The 25,262-nt window shown below is 36.1% G+C and overlaps 1 protein-coding gene across 1 annotated transcript in view; it reads right to left on the bottom strand.

Annotated features, from left to right (window-relative positions):
• LIFR (LIF receptor subunit alpha) overlaps window positions 1-25,022 on the bottom strand; it is an 80,007-nt gene extending 54,985 nt beyond the window's left edge. The window contains exons 1-3 of the mRNA XM_043988049.1: window positions 24,896-25,022; window positions 1,853-2,010; window positions 472-586 (exon numbers count right to left, since the gene is read on the bottom strand). Of these exons, the coding sequence (XP_043843984.1) occupies window positions 472-586; window positions 1,853-1,988 (251 nt within the window). The 5' untranslated portion in view covers window positions 1,989-2,010; window positions 24,896-25,022. The remainder of the gene's footprint in view (window positions 1-471; window positions 587-1,852; window positions 2,011-24,895) is intronic.
• Window positions 25,023-25,262: the final 240 nt, after the last annotated feature.

The following is a 25,262-nucleotide window of genomic DNA, read 5'->3' as shown; positions in this document are numbered from 1 at the left end:
ACAATATTGCATACTTAAAAGCAGAATGGGAAGATTTGGTTGAATTTAACATTCTTCAGTAGGCATAAATGGAAAAAGTTCTAGAAAAGAATGCATCTAGTTAACAATTAAGCCCAGAGTCTAAAATTAAATTTCTCTCAGTAAAAAGAAAAATACAACAGTAAAAAAGAAAAAAAGTATCTTCTTTCCAGAATAAAAAAGGGTTTAGCATCTAAAGAAGAGAAGCACAAATCTAGGGAAGATATTTTCACCAAAGTTCACTGACAGAAATGATCTTATTGTTATTTTCCTTAGAAATGCTTGAACAAGAAAAATTTCACCAAAATATATTTAAACAACAACCGGAAAGATATTCATCTAATTATATTAAACAGTAAAACACATATTCATTTTTCTACCTTTTTTACAAAATTAACAATTTTCAAGTTTCTTAAAACTTTTGTCTAAGTTTTAAGAAAATTAGAAACATACCTGTTTACAATACAAATTTCATAAGTAGTACCATGGTTTATTTCAGAGGAGGCTTCCCAGGAACAATCCCATACCTTTAAGTTATGGGTTATACACTTTAAATCATGAGGAACCCCTGGAGAACAAAAGTAATAATACATAATTATTATTCAATGTGCAGTAATAAAAGGGTAACATATAAGATGACTTCAGTTATGTGGTCATTCTAGCTAGGAATATGTGTTATACACATGCCGACAAAAGTATCATTTCCAGGTACATGATGAAGAGTGCCCTCCTGCTTCTTTTGTTATTCCATCTCTCCTACTTGTTTTTTGGGCAAGGAATGAGAAATAGCTAGAAAGGCAAAAGTTTGAGAAAGGTCAAAATGGAGTCAATGGTGTATCTTAAGGAGGACTTCTATCAATACCTACTATAATGGCAAAGAGCAAGGATAATGGGTGTTGGGCGGATTGAATGCATGAATTTTTACACGATATTTAAGTTAAAAAGTTGAGATACACTTTAAGTTTATAAAATGCTTTGCCAGAGAAACAAAAGGAAAATAACAAATGTGTTGCCATTTTCCACAGGCAACTAACCAACAGCTATTCATAGCAAATCACAGTTTTGAGGATTAAAGTAATAAAATGTAATTAAATGTGCTATATCAGTAAGTAGTCAGATACTATGTAGATATTCCCATGGCCAAAGATTTTATTTCTTTTCCATGTAGGGGTTAAATGTTTTTTCATTTTGTGAAAGATTGATACAAAAAAGAGAACAAATTAATATAAGGCTATTTGATCACTTACCTTGAAGATGACACAGGACTTGATAAACTATCAAAACATTATAAAATTAAGACAGGGAGCAGTATAATTAAAATGTTCTTTATTCAAATTAGATGGCCTTCACATTTCAAGGCTCTATGATTTTGCAGTGTTACTTCCTTCACTTAAGGCCATCTAATTTGAATAAAGAACATTATAACTGAAAAATTCATCATCAGGTAGCCAATTTGGTTATGTGTCACTAAAGAATTAGCGAAATATGTTCTTTACCAGGACCATACTTAAAAGTCTTGGTAGGACATGACAGAGTTTGTGCTCCCTTCCACTGTCATAACCTTTGAGAATCCAGGGTCATCTCCTTGCCATAATAAGGCAATTTACTTTAGTAAATGGTATTAAATAACATATTATTTTTGAAATGTAGGGCATATGGGGGTGAGGGAGAGTTGAAGAGAAAGATGGAGAAAATTAACAAAATACCTTTTTAAATTTTTGCTTAATTGAATCATTAGATAACTGACAGCTAAAATACTCAATAAATAGTACAGGTTGTTTCCAAATAAATAGAATAGCATTAGATTTTAATAAATTTCCTACTTTCCACTTACCTCTTTTCTGGCCATGTGCTTGGTTCACGAAATATAAAAAAATAACTGATGATAACCATTGGAACTTTGAACTGTTCCTCATTCTTTTATTTTCCCCTGTTTTTGATAATAGTCTCAAATAAAAATAAACTTCCATTTTTGACACACATCAGTCAAACCTAGAATTCAAAAGAAACATTTATTTTAAAACTGCATGCACTACAACAAAATCATTGTCAGGAAGATCTGTAAAAAATTATTATTAAACATGGGAACATTAAGATATACCATGAATGTATTGTTAAAAAATCACAAGCTATCAAGTTAATTATCTAATTCAATATATTCATCATTCCATATGAAACCAATCTGTGATTCTAGCTTGATTCTGTATATACTATACATAACCTATTCTCAAATTATTATGAAACTGGAAAAATCAAGTGGAATTTAACAAACATGAGCACTTACTATGTCAAAAATGCTGTATTTGTTGTTGAGTACTGGAAAGATAAAATACAGTTCTTATCCAAGATTTTTACAGTGTAGTAGGTAAGCTAAAAATGCTATACTATAATGCAAACTATAACTTAAGAGAAAATGAGAGGGTGTAAAGTGCTCCAGAGAAGCCCTGAAACATTCTAAAAGCAGGGATCACAAACAAAATCAAATCATTAGAGCTTGGGGAGCATCAGAAATGGCTTTCATCCCTGGATGGAATCATAGTGTGACAACTGATTTTATATAAATAAGTATTTCCAAGAATAGTCAGGCATAGGGCATTAGAGGGTCAACCTTAAAGTTAAGAAGATCTGGGTTTAAGAATTGACCCTAACACAAAATTAGATGTATAACCTAGGACACATTTAGTCATCCAATGCCCCAAGACAACTTTCTAAGACTACCACACTGGGGAAAATTTCTTACATCAATGAAATCATAGATTTGGATGAAGGCAGAAAAAAGCTTCCAAAGTATTTCAAAAAGCATTTTCCCCCTCAAAGTATAAACAAAATTTATACATAAAGGCTACCTTTTCTGTGCCACTCATAACTTCCCTATTACTATTCTAATTTATTGATTATCTATACCATCTCTTCTTTGTATCTCTCAAATGAATATAATAGTTTGTTGTTTTTTTCTTAAATTATGTTGCCCAGTCTCAGGAGTTCTACTTAAAACAAATGAAAAGCCCACACAGCAAGCCCGAGGTGGTGGTATATCCTTGTAATCTCTGCTACTTGGTGGGGGAGGGGGGGGAGTTTGAGGTTAGTTAATTTCTTGTGTTCAGGAGTTCTTGGCTATGGTAGGACTAAAGGTGATCAGGTACCTGCACTAAATCCAGCACCAATGTGATAATGGGATTTAGGGGGAGGGAAGTAGAAAGGAAGATGTAAGGGACTGTGCACAGCAAAACAACCAACCAACCACCACTACCACAAGCACACAACAAACCCATTTACTTTGGTATCCAGATTGTTTCAACACAGTGAGCACTTTCTAGACATCGTGAGGAGCCATTGTAGACAAGTCAAAATCAATCATATGATAACAAATGTGGCCCTGTAACTTGACTGTTAATCTGACACAATGGCAATACAAAAGCGACACCCATTTGTATATCATGTTTTAGTACAAATATTTTCTTCTCCTATTGCCCTTTAGAGATAAATGGGGGAAAATTAGTAAGTTTAAAAAGAAATAAATGCAAAATGTAAATAACCAATAAGCAAACACCCATAAATCTGAGTACCAAAGTCCAAATATCGATAAAATACAAATGAGGTGCTTATCTGTAACTTGAGCTTATTTTTAGAAATACTGTTGTGCAGGGGGTACTATTGAATTTTTTAACAGTTCTACGATACTGACAAAGAATTTAAAGACAAAATTAAAATTTTAATTTTAGGAATGAAATAATTCCAAAATAGTTTTTATGCAAGAAAATAAGTAAAGAAAAAAAGTTAAGAGGTACTTCAGTAATCTATTATATCCAATATTGTTCCCACTTGAAGACAGCAAACAATACTCTCATCACTAAATAAATTGCTTATAATATTGTTAAATTGACAATATATGCAATAGAGTTGAAAATAAGACTTTTAGTCTGACCTGTCATTTGATAACATTAAGTGTAGGCATTAAATTAATTTTAAAAGATTTTCCTTGAAAAATAAAGTATTACTTAAACTGAAAGATTATAATGTAAAAACAACAATTCTCCCACATTACTTTAACTCCTGCAGATGAAGACAATGAGGCCCTTATAAGCTGGGATTGGAGGCAAGGCCTGCTGACCTCCAGGAGAGTACTCCTCAAAGGAAGTGAGTAGTGGACTAATCCATGCTGCAGGATATCTCAAAGTCTCTTGCTCATCATTCTGAATAATCAAAGTTTGGCTACTGAACTTCCACTGGAAAAGGAGGAAAAAGCTTCCCCTAAGTAAGCAAAAGTTAATTATTTTGATTCTTCACACAGGAAAAATCAAGTAGATGTGATATTCAGTTGGATGGACAGCCTGTTGAGCAGGTCCATTAATACATATATTAAGAGAAGTTATTTCATATGAAAATGATCTGGGCCCAGAACTAAATGTAAGAGAAGAAACTCTACTTTATTTGGCAAACTGCATCATACTTATGTTGACTCCACAAATTTCCTTGAAACAAACCTTAATTTTTAAACACCACTATTATTCTGATTAGGTCAGTTAGGTGGAGCAGTGGGATAGAACACTGGGGCTGGAGTCTGGGAGACTCATCTTCCTAAGTTCAAAGCTGGCCTTAGACACTAACCAGCTGAGGGACCCGAGGCAAGTCACTTAACCTGTTTGCCTCAGTTTTCTTGTCTGTAAAATGAACTGGAGAAGGAAATAGCAAATCACTCTAGTAACTTTGCCAAGAAAACCCCAAATCGGCTCACAAAGAGTCAAACACAACTGAAACAACTGAACAATATAGTTCTGGTAATGCTATAGGGCTATGAATCATAGACTACCACAATCTCTGAGGAATCAAAACCATGAGTCACCCAAAGAACAAGAGAGACATCCATGGTGGTCAAATAGGTTGCAGCAATCCATCTCCCACCTTCATACCTTTGCACAAGTTGTCTCATACCTGGAATGTACTCCCTCATCTCCCCTGTTCTTAAAATCCTTAGGGCATCTTTCAAAGGTCAACCCAAGTGTTATTTCTTACAGGATGCCCCTTTAAGATTCTCTTAGTTGTTAGTATTAGACTCCCTCTTCAAATCATCTTGTATCCATCTCCATCTGTGTTGTATCCCTCCAGTAGAATGTTATCTCCTTGAAGACAAGTTTTACTTTCTGTCATATGCCTAGACCCCAGAGGAGTACACACAGAAAAGTGATTAATAAATGTTTGAATGAATGAAGGGTAAAAGCAGACACATATAACACCAAGTCCAAATGGGTACAATTTTTAGCTTCTAGGATTTCATGCTACTGTTCTTTAAATTATAGATATCCGTATTAAAGGACTGTTTGGATCTTGTTTGTTTATTTAAAGACATTCAGCTGTATTAGTTTCAAGTGTAACAATTGGAATGACACCACCTGCTGGAGACTTACTGTAGAAAAGCTCCGCCATGAGGTGAATGTCTCTGAGGGCAAGACCATGCGTCTTTTCTTTGATGTCAGGAAGTGATGTTTGCTGGTGGGAGGAAGAAGGGGGAGGCTGGTGCTCTGACTCGGGGCCTTTCCTGTGGACTCTGGTGGAGAGCAGAGCGAGAAATGCGCTCTCACTTTAATAGATAGTTGAATGTAGGCCTTTCTCTCTTCACCAAATTCTTATTCTCCTTAATAAATGCTTAAAAACCTAACTCTTGCTAAAGCTTATAATTTATTGGCAACCACTCATTAGATATTTTAGACAGACTAGCTAGAATTTTAACCTTAACACAAGCAAATACAATATTTAAAAAACAGAATTTTTACTAGTAAATTTCTTCTCCATGATATCCTCTTTTCAATGACTATAAATAAAAATGGCAATTAGCATGCTGATTGATTTTATACAAATGCATGTCATAAACATATTTCAGGGAGAAAGTAATTCTATCTCTATAACAATAAACATAACTTACTTATAAAAGGTCCTTTACATTTTATGTGACCAATCGTTTTCAACCCCCAATTTAAGGGGATACATATGGGTGGTAGCAGTTTACAAGCACCAAAAGGATCATAGAATGACAGATCTAGAACTATAAGGGGTCTTAGAAACTTTCTCCCAGACCACTTCATTTTGCAGATAAGAACACTGAAGGTCAAGAAGGTAAATGGACTGAGATGTCTTCCAATTCTGTGACTGTCATATACACAGTAAATTCTATATAAATAATTTGAATCAAATCAAATAATAAATACAAGTACTTTGTAAATTAAAAAAACCCTTTATTTACAAACATACTTCATTACTATCATTAGATATAGAGATAACTTCTACTATTCAGAACTTTAAAATGAATTATTTTGACTAATATCTCTCTTCAAAGCATGTTTTAAAACAAAGTGCACTGGCCAACTTTTTCATTCCTAATTTCCTAATTTCATTTTTTTTTTTTTTGCTGGGCAATGAGGGTTAAGTGACTTGCCCAGGGTTATACCATTCCTCCTTTTTTTTTTGACAAAAATATTCTTACCAATTCTGGAGCAGCCCAAACAATGCCCCCCCACCCCCTCCCCCGCACCGCCCCACAATTATGCAGCTGAACAATGTGCAAAATTCTTAAAATGGGGATATCAACAACTTCCAGATACATTTTATACACGTTTAATCAATTATGAAATACCCTATAGTGTAAATAAATATTGCAATTTAAACAAACTAAACATAAATAATATTTTATTTACAGAACTGGTGCTTTGGGACTGTGGTAACAGCCTCCTACTTGGCCTCCCTGCATCCAGTTCAGCCCTGCCCTCCCTCTTCCATACAGCTGCCAAGGCAATTTCCTAAAGCTTAGGCCTGACCGAGTAACTGCCCTGCTCAATAAATTCCAGGGGCTTTCTATTACCTCTAGAAATGAATATAAACTCCTCTGTTTGGCATTTAAAACATTTCACAACGTGGCTCCAACTTACCTTCCCAGACTTACTGTCTATTACTTCATTTCTCATATATTTAAATCCAGTCAAACTGGACTTCTTGTTGTTCCCTCATACACAATGTTCTGCCTCCCCTTATCATGTGTGAACAACATGAGCTGTCCCCCGTGCCTGGATGCACTTCATCCTTTGCTTAAAATCCCTAGTTTCCTTTAAAGCTCAGCTCTAGTGTCACCTCCTACATGAAGCCTTTCCTGATTTTCCTATCTTTGTATCCGCAGCACCTAGCAGTACTTGCTACATAGTAGGTGCTTAATAAATAATACTTGATTGATTAGTAAAAGAAGGAACAGATTTAGGGACATGTAACTTTAACTCATTCTTGAGAAACTAACATGATTTAGGCAAAGACAGAAAATAAGAATAGATCTATGGCAATTCAGGTGAAAAGTACATCAGAACAAAGAACTGAAACTATCAGTGAGCAGATGTCTCCAAAGGAGATTGAGAAGACTTGCATGGGTAGAGAAAAAAAGCCAATGCTGGAAAAGAGTAGAAGTTCAGAAAAGTAGTTTATAGTCAGCTATCCTGGGTGGGCAGTATAAACTCATATAACCTACTATATCTTACCACCTTAAACTTGACTAGATATAGATTAGACTGACTTATCTGCACAGAGATGGTGTTTAAACTCACAGGACCTTATGAAATCTCCAAGAGAGAAAGTGTAGAGAAGGAGGAGAGGAAGAACTATTTTCAGCAAAGGATTCTGCATATGCTTAGTTTTATTTATATATATATATATATATATATATATATATATATATATATATATATATATATATATATATATATATATATATATATATATATATATATATATATATATATATAGTGTCCTTTCAGTAAAATTTAAGTTCTTTGAGGTCAGAAACTATTTTGTTTTGTCTTTAAAGATCAGGCATAACTATGCCTTGTATATAATAGGACTGTTGAACTGAACAAGAGAAGCATATTCAAGAGACTCCTAGTTTCCAAACATAAGCTCCTTAGTGATGACTTAAAATATACTGCAACAGTATTTCCAAAAAGAATAAAGGGATGCATCTGCTTGCTATACATCAATTTTTAAGCAACAAAGGCATAAAAATTCAAAGTTTTCAGGATAATTTTTTAAAGAAATAAGCCATCCAAATCATAACAGCAAAACTATACATTTTAAAGAGAAAATCAAAATAATAGTTTAACTTTTAAAATTTCCTATCATTCACATTAGATAAAACACGAATAAAACTGTTGTGTGTTCATTTTGTATAATCAACATGTACTGTAGTACATTTCTACTTATTTTCTAAGACTTTTATTTTTTAAAAGTTAGCTGGACATAGAAAAAATGGTGTGGAAGTCAAAAGATCTAGATTTTGGTTTCATCCCTGCCACAAACTAGCACTAGGGAATTTTGGACAAGTTATTAAAGTATCTGGGCCTCATACTCATCTTAGTTTGTTAATAGGCATTGTCACTTGCAGGGGTATTTTTTTAAACCAATATACATATTTGCAAGCAATTGATACACATCATCTTTTGATAATGATTGGTCATAGATAGAATCAAGGTCAAAACAAGTGAGTTTAAAGATGAGATGAAGCAGAATGTATGTCTCAACAAGTTCAGATATTCATTCTCCTTTTCTTTTCCTTGTTAATAAAATTTCTTCCACTTTCTACCACTACCATACAACAGCTTTAAATGATCAGGTCTACACGTCAGTAGGCAGTTGAGAATCTGTGCTGGAGAGACTTAAATAAAAGAATTATAGAACTTTGAATGGCTGGAAGCAATCTTAAAAACCATCTGATTCAACCCATAAAACAAAAAAGAATCTATAGTAATGCTAATGCTAATGCTAATAATGATGATAGCTGGCATTTACACAGTGCTTTAAGGTTTACAAAGCACTTGATGAATATTATTTTCTTTGGTCCTAACAGCCACCCTAGATGATCTATGCTCGCTATTATTATCCCTATTTTACAGATGAGGAAACTGAGGAAAACAGAGTCTGAATTTCTTGCCAGAGTCACACAGCTCATAAATGCCAGACACAGGATCCTAACTCAAATCTTCTTGATTCCAAGTTCAAGGATTTTGTATTACCTAGTTGCCTCATCCAGCCTTTGTTCAAAGACCTCCAATGAGAAAGAACACTTTACTACTTCTACCTTCTGAGGAAGTCTATCTACTTTAAAATAGTTGTAATTGAGGAATTTTTTCGTAACATAAAGCTAAAAACTTCCTCTTTGCCACTTCCACTCACTGCTCCTGGTTCTGCCCTATGGGACCAAACAGAACAAATCTAATCTATCTACAACAGGAGAGTCCTCCAAATTCTTGAAGACAACTATAATGTCCCCACCCAGAGATTCTGTGATTCAGGGACCAGATGTACTAGAGAGTCTGTGCTTCTAGTACTTAGATTGAGATCTGAGTACTTATCCCACGCTTAGGATATCTTTTGGGTGAACCCACTTCTCCCTTCTCCCATATCTTGTAAGGAGGATTCAGAAGTCTCAGTTTAGCCAATCAGCAATTGTCATCTTCCTCTATCAGTCTCAGAAGATAAGAGATTTGGAGCCTCAAGAGCAAGAGAGAATGCACTAAAGGAGTCCAGCATCCATTTAAGTTCTTGAAATCCTGAGCCTCAGTACTCCTGGGGAATCAGACTGGGAGTTGAGTTGTTTGTTCCACATGCAAAGTATGTTTTAGGTGTGCCTAAACACCCATCATCTTGGGATGAGGCTTTGGGGATGGTACAAAGCTCTATTTCACTATCTGAACACCAAATACTTCACAATCACATGCTGCCTACCCTCCAAATTCTCCTATGTGTGGAACAACCACCTATGGAAGCTGATGCCACCATCTCACATGGACATTTTTCCTGGTATCATAGAATCCTACAGGACCAGGGTCCTAAGCTGTTCAACTATTTCTGTCCTTATCCCACGAGAGAGACAAATTCAGTCTAGATTTTTTTTTTGTAGTCATCTATAAGCCATCAGGATCTTCGTCTTTTCTCAAGGAGTTCAGTACCTGGCTTAGAGTTTTCATCTCAACCCACTAGAAACATCAATATACTATATATGTTGATATCCTCTTGACCATCCTGGACTTAGAAGTTATCAACTTCAATTCTTATACCTTTCACTGAAAATCTAGGCAGGTGGGTGATATAGAGAATAAAGCTCTCGATGTGGAGTCAGAAAGACCTAAGTCCAAATCCTACTCAGACACTTACTCAGCTGCATGATTGAGCAAGTCACTTTAATCTCTCTTGGCCTCAATTTCCCAATTGGTAAAATGAGGATAATAATAGCACCTATGTCACAGAGTGATTCTGAGGACCAAAGAAGATAACAAATAAAAGACACTCTATAAGCCTTAAAGCATTATATACATGCTAACTATTGTTCTAATTTTGATTATTATGATTGCTATTATTAAATCAGAATACTAAGAAAGATAGTTACATCAAACAGCTCACCATCACACAGAACTGTGCTACGTCCACAATCTTAAACTCTAAGTCTTCTCTTTGATCTTGCACAACCTTCCATCCTTTCATCTCTCCCTATGCATAACTCCTAATTCTATTTTGCACCCTCCCTATGTCTTCAAGCTTCCTATTCCTTCCTGTGTCACCAGTCTATTACTCTTGCTCTGTGCTCTTTCTTCACAGTCTTGGCTGTATGGCTAACTAGTTAGCTCAGTTATATACTATCCTCTAACACTGAACCCACTGTCCTCTTACTTGATTACCATTCATGCTTTGCTAAACCCCAAACCTCAGTTATCCCTAACAACTACCTTCTCTGCTTCTACTCCTGAATGCTTCTTAAGAAAGTCATACTCCTGTGCCTACTGGTCAATTATAAATTAATCTGATCTGATCTCAACTGTTCCCTATTACACAGCAATGCTTTTATTCTTCCCTGATAGACTATCACACTCCCCAGAGGGTATTTTAAACATCCCCAAGGTCTAATACCAGCACCTTTTCCTTCTCTCTCAGGAGAGGGATTCCCTTCATACTTTCCTGAGCAAACGAAGGCCATCCACATTGAATTCCTTCTCCCCTCTTACACATTACAAAACCCCTTTATATCATCTCCCACGGGAGTTTCTATGTGTTTTCTATGTGCCAGGCACTGTATTTTCTAACACTCTCTGGGGATAAAAATATAAAGATTAGATTGTCTCTGTTCTCAATGAGCTTACATTCTAATAGGGGAATTAAAAAGTATAAAAGGATTGGTAAACTTACTGGAAGGAATAAACAAGTATTGCAGAAAATGAGAAGGCATGGACAGGTTGTGTTATGTTATCACGGGAAAGGATATCTACTTTGATGAGGTCACAGCTATATTTGAACACAGCAAACCCTACTATTTACAAAGCACTGTGCTAGGCACTAGGAGAGATAGAGAAGGAAAGCATTTTCTTTCCTTCACTGTAGCTTAAAATGTGTAAGAAGAGACAGTATACACAAAATTGATCATAAGTGTGTAAAAGAAGTGGCAACACTATGAGAGATCTGAAGAGGTAAAGATTATTTCCAATTCAAGTGAGAAAAGTAATCTTGAAAGACTTAATAGAAAGGATGGCATGAGCTGAGTTTTAAAGAATAGGCAGAATTGTAGAGAGACATCCTAGGGCAGAGAAAAAGGCAAAGCGGGGAGGTGGAAAAACATAAAATGTGTACAGGACATAATGGCAAATACAGTTTGCCTGAAATGGAGTATGTCAAGGTGCAAAATGTGAGATATTAAATACTAAACAGTGATACATTACACCAAAATAATATAAACCTTAGTCAATAATAAATTAATTTCAAGTATATTTTCTTTTAGAGCTTTTCAAGAAAACTACTCATGGTGGTTAAACAAGATTCAGGAACTAGAAAGTTACTAAGAGCTAATTTGGGGAAAGTTCCTATCAAACATAGTTTGATAATTCCTATCAAATCTTTCTCTGGCCTGAATAATCCAGCATCATATACATCCTAATCAGTACTTTGTGCCTTGGTAAAATCAGAGACCAATCATAAAATAAAAACCAGTTTTCTATATTTATATCTTTGTTGGAACTAATACCTTTGCATATAATTTATTTCAAATATCACTCACTGCTGTCCATGAAGTAAAGCTAAGGAAAGTAGTTGTATTTCCTCCAAAAAAATTAACTTTGATATCAGAATTTGCTGCCACACGGACCAGGCTGGCCATTCTTTATTTTGCTAAGCTGTGACCTTATTAAAAGGTTGTCTGATCAATTGGTTAGTAACATGTTTTTTTTGTTGTTGTTTTTTGTTTTTTGCGGGGCAACTGGGGTTAAGTGACTTGCCCAGGGTCACACAGCTAATAAGTATTAAGTGTCTGAGGCCGAATTTGAACTCAGGTTCTCCTGAATCCAGGGCCAGTGCTCTATCCACTGTGCCATTTAGCTGCCCCTAGTAACATGCTTAAAGGTAGACATCACAAACACAGATTACATTATATAGTACTTTATCAAAGCCTAACTCTGAACATGTGCTGAAAGAAAAACAACTATTTTAAAAATCACGGAAAAAGCGCTGGCTCTTGCTTAGGAAACAGATGATCTGAATGCTTGTCCTAATTCTACTACCTGTTTGGCATGTGTCCTAACACACGATTTCTCCTATTTTTATTTTATTATTTATTCTATTTAAAAATTATTTTATATCATATATATTATTGTTATTCTATTTTTTATTCTTTCTTCAGTTTGTTTTCTATAAATTTGGTGTCAAGCTATACATGACTACTTCACAGGGTTAATATATGAAGATCAAATAAAATAAAACTCGTAAAAAGAGCTGACATTTATATAGAGGCCTTTAAGATTTACAAAATGCTTCAGACAAATTTTACTGAATATTCCAAACAACCCTAAGAGAAAGGTACTACAGGTATTATCCCCATTTTAAAGATAATCAAATTAAGGCTCAAAAAGGTTAAGTGACTTTCTACTAACACAGCTGGTAGGTGCTGATGGCTCCTAAATCAGCACTATCCACTAAACCAAATTCTTTTTTAAACTGTCACAGACTATACAAATGCAAGGTATTATTGCACAAAGGTAAAGGTAATATATCATTTAACTCATAATTTCTCCATTATCTATATTTTGTTTATGACTGTCCAAGAGAAGTCAGAATTGTTTTAAACTGTTAAGGTCACAAACAGCAGACAATATCAGATAAATCAGTCTGCATATTTCCCATAGTCACACATACATGTTTTGTGATGACAGCAGTAATGAACAGTGCCCCTTTTTTGTCATATAAGTGGCAGTTCAACCAAACTCATAACAAGCAAAAGCTTACAAAGAACCACATTACCTCCTCTGCACACCAGAGGGATGTTTCTACAGGGGGAGTGACATGTTCAGACCTGTGCCTTAGGAAGATCATTTTGGTAACTGAATAGAGGATGGACTGAAGTAGGGAGAGGCTTGAGGCAGGGAGACCCACCAAAGGCCACTATAATAGTCCAAATGTAAGGTAAGGAGGGACTGCACCAGAGTGTGGGAGGGTCAGAGGGAGTACACGGGATATAGGAGAGATGCTTCAAATATAGAAGCCACTGGACTTGACAATTGATTCGATTGGGGATGGGGAGCAGGGAGGAGTCAAGGATAATGCCCAGGTTACCAGCCTAGGTGACTGGAAAGGATGATGGTGCTTTCCAAGGTAATAGGGAAATTTCAAAGAGGGTAGGGAAAATGAGATAAGTTTTGGACATGCTGAGTTTAAGATGTCTAGAAGACATTCAACTATTTCTGTTCCTCTATTTCTAGTACCTAGGATGAAACAGGTGCTTAATAGATGCTTCCTGAATTGGTAAAATGGGAATTACCTTGCTAAACAAGGGAAGATAGGAATTCACAAATGAGAGTCATCCCTATTCAGTCATGGAATGGTTCTGATAAGAACTGAAAGTGTCGGTCTATTATGAAATCCTGAAAAATCTGAATCCCTTCACAAAGACTTCAATACAATTCTCTTCATAACCTGGTCTAGGGACTCAGAATAGGGTAACTACAACCAGCATAACCACAGACAAAACTCTGAGACATATTATTTAACTTATCTTGAAAATGTATGCCTTTCTGTGTTTATCATCTCTTGGGGGTATGCCAAATACTTATAGAACCACTTGAGAACAAATGCCAATGTTCCCAAGGTAGACCAGAGGAAAATACTAAAGTATTGTAACTCTTTCAGGAAGTCAAGATCAACAGTTGACAGGATCCTCTATTAAGTACATTATTTTTAACAATTAAATTCTTTTCATTGAAGCACAAACACAAAATCTTAGCGATTTTCTAAAATGTTGATAAAAAAAAGAATTCCATTCACCTCCTATTTTAGTGAGAACAAGACAATGTGATACAAATTCCTTCAACTCACTGTCTTTCACATCTCAATATTTTCAATCAGGAATTCTTAACCTGTTTTGTGTTATGAACGTCTTTGTCAGTCTGATAAAGCCTGTTGACTCATTCTCCAAATACACAAGACTATAAAGGAAACCAATTAAATTGAAATAAAGATGGAGTTTTTCACCATTTAACTTTATGAACCCTCTGAAATCTATCCACAAACCCTCTGGTGTTAAGAACCTCTGATCTACATTTTCATTTATCCCCTTTCCTCCTCTTTCCTCCTCTTCCCTCCTATCTTAGAAGAAGCCATGACTAGATCCCTTGCCAAACCTCATCTGTTCTACCCTTCTCAGTTCCTCCAGTATCTTGCTTCAATCATCCTTTCTCCTGTTATCTTCAATCTTTCCTACTTCACTTACTCTTTGTCCTCTGCCTAAAAAATTCTCAGGTCTTTCTTATTCTAAGAAAATCTTCCCTGAACCCTATTGTTCTATTAAAGCTAGTAAATCATAGTCTTCACTTCCTTCACTATCAGATTTCTTTTTTAAAGTATATAATATACATAGACTCCCACCACTTCTTGACCTATTCTTTTAACCTTTGCAATCTGGTTTCTTCCCCCTACCTATCTGAAATTTCTCAGTCACTGGTGAATACTGATTGGCTTTTCTACGTTCTCATCCTTCTTCATCTCTTGGGTTGAACATAGTTAACACCTCTTCTGCTTTGTAATACTCTATCATTTCAGGGGCAGCGAGGTGGCGCAGTGGATAGAGCACCGGCCCTGGAGTCAGGAGTACCTGAATTCAAATCCAGCCTCAGACACTTAACACTTACTAGCTGTGCGACCCTGAGCAAGTCACTTAACCCCAATTGCCTCACCTAAAAAAAAAAAAAAGCCCTATCATTTCCTGACTGATTTTCTATGACACGGTATAGAGCAAGATCTCCTTCTAGCTTTCAGACCACTGGCCCTCTTTCTCAATCCCATCCCTAAATGCAGCAGTAATATAATGCTTTATATTGTTCTCTCCATTGCCAATAAAAATGCTCAACTATTCTTTGATGAAGACATAAATGATAAGCTTATCAAACTTACAGTCAAGATGAGACAGATAATTAATTCAATGGATATGAAAATCCAAATACAAAAAGATCACAACAAAGTACATATGATAATTGACTAAGACTCCCGAATCTTTATCTCTAGCTCTAACTTCTCCCAGGAAGCCAGATCTAAACCTCAAAATCTCCATATGGACTTTCTCTTGCTTCAGTTTGAGCATGTCTAAAACTTTAGTTATATCCATCCTAACTTTCCTATTCTTATCAACGGCCAGTTCCTTCACTTAACAGATATGAAACTGATACTCAGGGAAGTTAATTGACTTGCCCAAGATCATGTATGTGGTTAACATCAGAGGTAGAATTTGAATCTAAATCCCTTAACTCCAAATCTAATACTCTCCATTGTACCACTTTTAAATTGGAAACAAGGTAGGTAAGTTTATCTACAGTTGATGAGTGGTGACTGAAACCTCAATATAACCTTTTTCTTTGGGTTTATTTTGTTGGACCATTATTAAAGAAAACAAGTGTTTGTAATAAGGTTTTCTGTTAATTTCAGCAATAAATCTCCTAGGGTGGTGCCTTAGAATTTTACATTGTGGTGGGTAGACCATTGTCATAATAGAGTTTGCCTGTATATTTTTAAGCCAAATTCTAGGTACTGGTTACCCTTAAGCAAATTCGAGATATGAAGATCTAATTTACAATGAAGGTAGATTAGAGTGTGATAATTTTACAAATAGTATTCCCATTAATATATTAAAATATTTGAATCATAACAATTAAATATACATCTTTTCAGGCTAATATCTATTGAGTGAAGAAAGAGTGTCTGCAGATGTTTTAATTAGTTTTGTCCAAGTCTGGTGACCCAAGGTAGCAAACAGCTTCAGAACCTTTTCTCTTTTATGCATTTTCCAGATATGATTATTTATACATTTTTGTCATTTTCCCCTTGTTTTTAAACTACCCTTCTTAATACTGCTAGAAAATAAACAGAGACAAATAAAACCAATATTTATTAGGTATCAAAGTTTTCCATGTTAGTTTTCTTCTCTTCATTATTACTATGTGAATATATTTCATATAACTCTTAGTGAACTTGAATCATTTTAATGGTGGGCTTTTAACATGTATGGAAAACATTTTGAATAGTAATACAAAGAATAGAACTAATGTCATTGTATTTTTATAGCACCCCCTACTTCTTTTGTACTATTCTGCTATTTTCAGTACAGAATTGGAGGAAGGCCTGACAGGACTGAAGGCTGCTTTGTATTTTTCTTTGTTTTGTGGATTGCCATAGACAAAGAATTCATCATCAAATAGCCAGTCTGTTAATGATCATACTTTCCATACATAGGCTTGTCCTTAAAAAGCAGACATAAACTATTGTCAGGACCATGGTATTTGAAGTTTTTTCAAAATGGTAGATAGAATGTGCTGGTGTTTGGGTTTCACCGGTATAGTTTTTGAGAATCCAGGGTTTTATTCATGCCTTGGTTTAAGCATGGAACTTAGCCTAGCCACAGCTTTATAAAGACTGGAGGGAACTGAGTGTGCCATTCTACTTTGCTACCACTTTGCAATCTGAATTGCTTCCCTTATATATAACATGAAGAGGCAGAGAAATAGGTTTAAGTGTATGGTGTCATATACTTATTAAGTTATTCAACTAAAACCTTAAGTTTTAAAGTTTGGACTAATTTTGAATTGAAAACATTCAGATCCACAAAGCAAGTACCTGTAGTTGAGAAAAGCAACACAACTTTAAAAGTTCTGAGTGATGACATCCTAAAATGCCAAAGCTGTTATAGCTATTATTCCACAAAATACACTCTCTGAGTCCTTTTGTGTATCTTTCCCTTTGTGTATGAATCTTCATGTCTCCATCCACGTGCATTTCTCTGCTTCTCTTTCTGCATTTTTTCCTTTTCTTCACTGTCTGTTTACAGTAACCAGTAATATTAAAGAACTGAAATTTTAATTTTGGTCTGAAACTGTTGGCTGCATCAAAAGAAAGGAGTACATAATCTGACAATGCACAAATCCAACTTTTTAATATAAAAGTTAGAAAATTAATTAGGGGCAATAGGAGGTAGAAGAGATTGCAGAAAAGAAAAGTAGAGACAGAAGGAAGGAGAATATCAGATGGAGAAAGCTGCTGAAATTAGACTCAGTGGTAGCCTCAGCAGCTGGAAGAGATTAGGTAGTGACAGCAGTGACATAAAATGGAAGTAATGGTGAGCAGCAGTGAGAGTGACAACCTGTCAGATAGCTCTGAAAACAGAACCACTGATGAAGAAAGAGATATAACAGCTCTTTTCTTAAGTATGTGCATGTAGTGGTTGATGGTGACATTCAACTGCACTTCAGAACTGTGGCCCAGGAGGGAGAAGAAGGTACACGTGTGTGTGTGTGTGTGTGTGTGTGTGTGTGTCTTTAGCTATCACTGCTTTTTTTGTCTAAACAGCTGAGGTTTTACTATGGAAATGAAGATTGCTATTGTAGTAGATTCTTGTTCTAGTTCCATGAAATAACCAATAAGTTTCTATATTCAGAAGATCGTAGTTCTAGAGCTTAAACAGATATTAAGTTCAAGAATTTACTCGTATTATAACCTTTATTTCAAATAAGAATATATGTGAAAGCATTTTAGAGGCTGTAAGAACATAAAAAATGTAGAATTATTGTGATTATAGAATAAAAAAGAGAAGCATGTAATAAACGTGATTAAGAGTGGTATGGCTAAAAGGGAAATCTGTTTAACCTTAAATATTGATAAGAAAGATATATCTTATCTTCAATTTCTACAGAAAAAATTCTCAAAAATGCTTCCTCAAAATAACATAAGAAAAACTAATAATTACTTAGACAATTGTCACCTTTTAGGTCTATGGCATCTCCTTAAGCCCAGTTTAATAACAAGAACCTCTAGTGGAGTTGCACAAAACCATAGTTTACTATTTTATTTAGATAAGCCTGTTGATATTTGAAGGTGGATGCTAATCATTGAATTTTTATTGTGTCTGTGTCTGTGTCTGTGTCTATGTCTATGTCTATGTCTATATAAGGTTGCTTGGTGTATTACTAGTTTCTGCTGCTTCTAAGTTTGTTCTTTTGGCAAGTCAAAGCTAATTTTGAGATTAACATAGGTGATCAGGAGAATGGTGTTGCCATTCATAAGAATAGGAAAGTTAGGAAGGGTATAACTAAAGTTTTAGGCACACTCAAACTGAAGCAAGAGGAAGTCTATATGGAGATTTGCTGGTTCTTTCATCCATATCATATCCCTTAACTGAGTCCCACCATCTCACTTGGTGACATCATCAAGTTCAAAGGGCAATTATGATCTTTATGCAAATGACTGCCAAATCTATAAGCAGCCTTAGTCTCTCTTCTAAACTCCCATACCGTATCAAAAACTGTCTATTGAACATTTGAAAATAGATGTCCCATAAGCATCTCAAACTCAACATGCTCAAAATGTAATTCCATTCCTTTCTCCCCAAAACCCACTCTTCTTCCATACTTCCCTATTTCTGTTGAGGCTACAAACTTTCTTCTGACCACCTAGGTTTGATATCTTGAGATTATCCTGAAATCTTTATCACGGTCTTTCATCCCACAGATCCAATCATGTCCATCTCCACATTTCTAATATATATCTTCACTCTACTCACATGACCACATCACTCCTCATCTGGACTATTTCAAGTCTCATAACTGGTCTCCTTGTCTCAAGTCATTCTTTTCTCCAATTCACCATCCACACGGCTGACAAAGCAATTTTCCTAAAATACAGGTCTGAATATATCACTCAAACTCCAGTAGTTCCCTGTTGCTTCAGGGATCAAATATAAGTTTTTCCATTTGTCAAGTTATAGCCCTTTAAAATCTGTCTTCAATCTACTTTTGCAGCCTTATTACACATTACTCCTCTTGTTTGTATAGAACAAGCATTTAAGCGCCTACTATGCATCAGGAACGGTGATAATCACTGGGGTTACAAAAAAAGGGGAAAACATCTAATAGACCTTACTTACAGTCTAATGGGGGAAACAACGTACAAAGAACTACATACCATCAAGCTGTGTCCAGAATAAATTGGAGATAATTAACAAAGGGAAGGCACTAGCATAAAGGGAGATCAGGAAAATCTTCTTGCAGAAGGTAGGATTTTAGCAGGGATTTGAAAGAAACCAGGCATACCAGAAGATTAAGATAAGGAGGGAGGCTATTCCAAGTATGGGGGACAGTGAAGATGCACAATCAGGAGAGGAAGCCAGTGTCACTGGATCACAGAGTACTTGGGAAGGGAGTAAAGTGTAAAAAGATTGGAAAGGTAGGAGGAGAGCAGGTTATAAAGAGCTGTCAATGTCAAACTGAGATTTTACATTTGTCCTGAAGGTTAGAGGGCATCATTGACATTTACTGAAACTGGGAGAGGAGGAGCTTGAGGAAGATCAATTTGGCAACTGGGTAAAGGATGGAATGGAGTAGGGAGAGAAACCAGAAAGCTATTATAAAGTAATTCAGGTGTAAAGTGATGAGGGCCTTCACCAGGGTGGCAGCAGTGTCAGAGAAGAGAAAAGGGTATGTAAGAGAGATGTTGCAAAGGGAGAACTAACCAGATGTAACAACTGACTGGATTGGAGTGGGGAGGCAAAAAGAAAAAAAAAGAGTGAACAACAGAAGATGACACCTGGTTTACTAGCCTGGTGACAAGAAAGATGGTTCTGTCTTCCACAGTAATAGAAAAGTGAGGAAAAGGAGAGGTCTTGGGGGAAAGATGAGTTCACTGAAGAGAGAGAGGGGCTGGGCCTATACAAGTAGATCTAATAATCATCAGCATAGAGATGGCAATTAAATCCATAGGAGCTGATGAGATAATAAAGTGATAATATAAGGGGAGAAGGGAAGACCTAAAATTTGGGGGATACCACAGTTAGTGGGTATGACCTGGATGAAGATCTATCAAAGGAGACATGAGAAGGAATGGTCAGAAAGGCAAGAAGAAAACTAACAGAGCAGTGTCACAAAAAACCTAGAAAGGAGACAATACCAAGGTATAAGAGAACATTGATGGTGAGTTCACTAATTTAAGGCAGTACATTTCACTTCTGCACAGTTTGAATTGTCATAAATAATTAATAAATCCCCTGTATTAAGGCTTTGAGCTTTCATGTTACAAATGTGATTTATCATAAAATGTATTACTAGTTGCCATAGAAAGCAGCATTTGGGGGCATTCTTCTAAAGTGCATTTATAGAAAATATTAATTAAAAGTATCTCCCACTACATGTACCTTGCTTACCCTCCTCACTCCACGATGCAGACTCTACTCCCCATGATGGGGAGTCCTCTATCTTTTTTACTTCTCATTTCCCTTCTTCCATGAACATTTGCAAATTTTGAAGCTCTGAGGGAAAATGTTTTCGGAGTGAAGACTGAACCCAGACATTCAAAGACCACTTAAATTCAACTCATATACCATCTATAATATGAGAGAGGACAGTGGTACTTAACCCAGGGCCTGTGGACTTTTAAGAAAATTTTTGATAACTAAATAATTGGATTCCTTTGTAATCCTATGTATTTTATTTTATGCATTTAAAAACATTATGGTAAGAAGGGGTCCATGACACAAAAAAAGGTTAAGAACATCCTGATATAGTGGAAAGAATGCTACTTTGAGACAGAAGACCAGGATACCAACAGTCTGGACCTCAGTTTCCTTATATCTAAAAAATGAAGAAATTGAACTGGATGTTCATTAATGTCTTTTGCAGTTCTAACGTGGTAAGGTTCATCATCAAGATTGCAGGTAAGTAACTTAAGGTTCCAATATTAGAAAATTTAATATGCAGAGTACCTGCTATCAAATAAGCTTACATAAGCAAATTTAGAGACTGTATGTAAATGCTAAGGACATGGCCTTTACATTTATCATAGTAAAATGCTCATTTAATTCCTTATGTCTAAGGAACTATTTTACACTTCTATCTGAAAGCATCAGGCTAATTTCAGTCTTCTGAGACAAGTAAATTTAAGACCAGCTAAGATTTAAACAGCTAAATGCCTTAATTTATGTTGTCTGCCCTTTAACTTACTACTATCCTTTGAAACTGGTGCTGTCACTACTTGGTTTTCTAAACCTATTTTTAAACTTCTACTTACACATTTCCTCCTGGTTTTTCCAATTAGAAAGAGTAATAGTAAATATCTGGATTAAAGTTGAACATACATATAATTCAGGATTTAATTCAACAAACATTTATTGAGTACCTACTACCTATAAAGCACTGTGAATGCAAACAAGCATAAAAAAGCCTGAAGATAAAGAAAAATCTAATTAGATTGAAAAATAAACTGTTAGGTTAAGGTACCAATCTATTGGGGAAAAAAATCTTTTTTGCAAGATGACAGAATCATAAAATCTTAGTGGTCAGACAGAATAAAGAGATTATAAATACTTATTACAATTTCTATCATACTGCCTGCCACCAAAACTTAGTTCCCAACCTTTCAACTGACAAGAAGGCAAGAAAAACTTATTTGCAAGCACTTGCCAAGCTCTGTCTCTTTGTGTGTGTGTGTGTGTGTGTGTGTGTGTGTGTGTGTCTCTCTCAACATGTATAAATGTACATACACACAGAGAGTGATTGATTTAGAATGACAAGTAGCTTACAAATTAGAATGAGGAAATGCCACAGGTTTCCAAATGTTACCTAAAAGAGAGAAAGAGCACAATCCTTTTATGATGACAATGGCAATACAAATACAGGTACTGTTTTATATACATATTTAATCTTTTAGTGAATAGTTCATACAAATTGTAATATCTAAAAAACAGTGCCTTCACAAGTAAACAAATGGATGTTTTGATAAAATTGCAATTCTATATAAGGTATAGAAAATCAAACAGTCCATTATTGCATGAATAAATAACTGTTTTCCTATTTTAATTTCATGTCAAAGTAATAGTCATGAAAAAAATACTACATCTGCAGAGAACGTACTAAAGTACAAAATATGAAAAAGGCTGCCTAAAATAAGGAAGCGGGGGCATTTAACTTTTAATTATAAAATATAACAAGATTAAAATATCCCCTAAAAGGAGGGGATTTAAATAATGTATAATTTAGTATAAAATTCCCCCCCCAAATCTGGGTATAGTTACCAAGACAGGGCAACTTTCTTTAATCCTCCAACATCCGGGGCTGTTTCTATTGAAAATTTCATGAAATATTTCTTTACTGTAAATCAAATGTTATTTTCAATATAGAAGATACAGGAATTTATGTACCACAGCGATAGATATTAAGTAAAATTTCAACAATTTGTAAACATATAGATATACACATCTATAATGTATTCTTATAATATAAAATCTTAATGATAGATAATTCTCAAATTTAATGATACATTAAGTATAAAATATTTTACTTTATGTAGCCCATCTGCATTAATACTGTAATTTACAATTGTAAAAAGCACTTAAAATTCAAACTTAAATGAAACAGAAATTCAACATATTAGATAATATTCAACATATTAGATAATATTCTTTTCTCCCGCCTCACTAATGTTAAAGCACCATATCCCAGAAGTGATCATTCCTGTAATTTACCTATATATGTTTGCCAAAGGAGTGTAAAATTTGTAATAAAACTGAATAATCTATATAATTCACTGATCCTGCAGCCTAAGGGTAAAGGTATTACTTTAGAACATAAACTATTGTTCAAACTTCTTAAAAATTTATGCATAAACACTATTTCTTGAAATACAAATTTCTCACCTAAGAAGTTGTTTCACTTTTCTTACCTCCCTTTCAAATTAATAGCTAATTTCTTTGGCACACCATAAGTCTTGGTAAGACTCTACTCCTGTATCTTAAATGTTGGTTGAATAAATAAATACTAGAATTAATGCTATATTGCTAAGTATCATAAAAACCTTAAGGATCTCTAGTGTTGGTATATGTTGGGGGACCAAGCACAGCAGAATCTGAATGATAGAGATGGAATATTCAGATTTTGTTATCTGACCATAAGCATATGAAGTATACCTTGGGTAATATTTTGTTATTATAAAGAGACGTTCAAATCAACTTACAAATCCTAAAAATGGACTGGGAAATACTTTTTAGACAATTTTAGAAATGACAACTTTATGTTATTTGAGTATGACCATTAAGAATTATGTTTATAAGAAATCAAGCACAGTTCCTGATCCATTCAACTCCTAAGAAGCCAAAAACCAGGTTTGCACTGTTCACACCTGTGGGTGAGATATAACCTAAATTCAATTTTTTAGAAAAGGAACAGCTCACGTTGAAAACACACCACATGAGTTTAATTTGCAATTAGCTAACTGCCTCCAAATCCACAGTTTCAATCTGACCACTCAAAGACCAAGATAAGAAACACACAAGGAAAAAAGAACATTGATAAGACTTTATGAACTTATCTACAAATTTCTGCCCTCTTTCTCAGTTTGAAAGAAATAGTGATTTAAGGATCTGGGGCAACTCCTAATTAAAATTCTCAATGCTAAAAAAAACAAAGACACAAAAGAAAGTTTCCATAACAATGCAAGGAGATGCCTTATGCAAGTTTCCTTTCAAGAACAGCAAATCACTGTTATATAGTATCACACAGTCCACAAAACACTAAAAATAATTTCAAACAGATATTCAAACAATTTTTTAAAAAGTGTAATATGAGGCTAGATAGAGGACTAACTCCCATCATTCAAGTTCACTTAAGAGACGAGCACCTTGCATCACACAAGACATGATTTCTTGCACTAATTCATTCTCGCTCTAGCTTCTACAACTCTTGTAGTCCACCTGCACCAACACGTTCAAAACTTCACCTTATATAGTAACACACTTTTTACCAAAGTCTATGTCCAGCTAAGAAGCCTTGAGTTAAGTGTATTTTTTTTAAGTTGTTGAAGAGGTAATTAAGTACAGAGTCTAGGCGTGGGGGAGGGGGGAAAGAAGGAAGGATGGTTGGTGATGTTCCTGAAGATGGACGGAGCCATATGGACATAGAAACTGGCGATCTTGTCCAGTTTCCAAAGAGATAAAAATCAGCGGATTCTCCTTTCCCTCATCCCGGACAGCGGACCTCTGGCCTCGAAACTTCAAATGATCCCATCCCATTGTCTTTGGAACCCCAAAGGTGGTAGAGGGTAACTTGACCATGGGAGAGATCTGGAGGAGTCACAGAGTGAGGGCCTTTCCCCCTCTCTCACCCCCATCCCCTCGGGACAGTCACCTTGCTCAGGCGGGGGGCGGTCTTCGAGGACCCCCGAGATTGTTCTTTCCAGCCCCCCAAGATGCCGGTCTTGGAGAGTCCCTGCGCTCGTTGCGGGGGGGGGGTCCCCCCTCGCCTGCGGGGACCCCAGCCGCCCAGCCGCCCAGTCTCGCCCACCCGTTACTCACCCGAGGGCGGGCGGCGGAGCCGGCGCCGCTACTTCTGCATCCTCCCGTGGGCGGCGCGGCCGCTCCGCAGCCGCCCGAGCTCTGGCTCCGGGGCTCCCGGCGCCGGCCCGAGCGAGCAAGCGAGGGGGGAAGGGAGGCAGCCGGGGCAGGGACCCGCCGCGCGGCTTTCGCTCCACACTCCCCGGGCTCCCGAGGCCCCGACAGGCCCGCTCCTCCCCGCCTCCTTCCACGGTGCCCCCACAGCCTCTCCGTGAACCCGGCTTCCCCGCGACCGCCGCTTCCCCGGGCGCCTCGGCTCCGGTCCCCGGGCCCTCAGGCAACGGTATCGGCCCCCGGCGGCAGCAGCGGCGGCCGAGCCCCAGACCCG

The sequence above is a fragment of the Dromiciops gliroides genome, chromosome 1 (genome assembly GCF_019393635.1).
Source record: "Dromiciops gliroides isolate mDroGli1 chromosome 1, mDroGli1.pri, whole genome shotgun sequence".
Lineage (NCBI taxonomy): Eukaryota > Metazoa > Chordata > Mammalia > Microbiotheria > Microbiotheriidae > Dromiciops > Dromiciops gliroides.
Note: the sequence above shows the minus strand (reverse complement) of the source record. Positions and strands in the feature narration are given on the sequence as shown.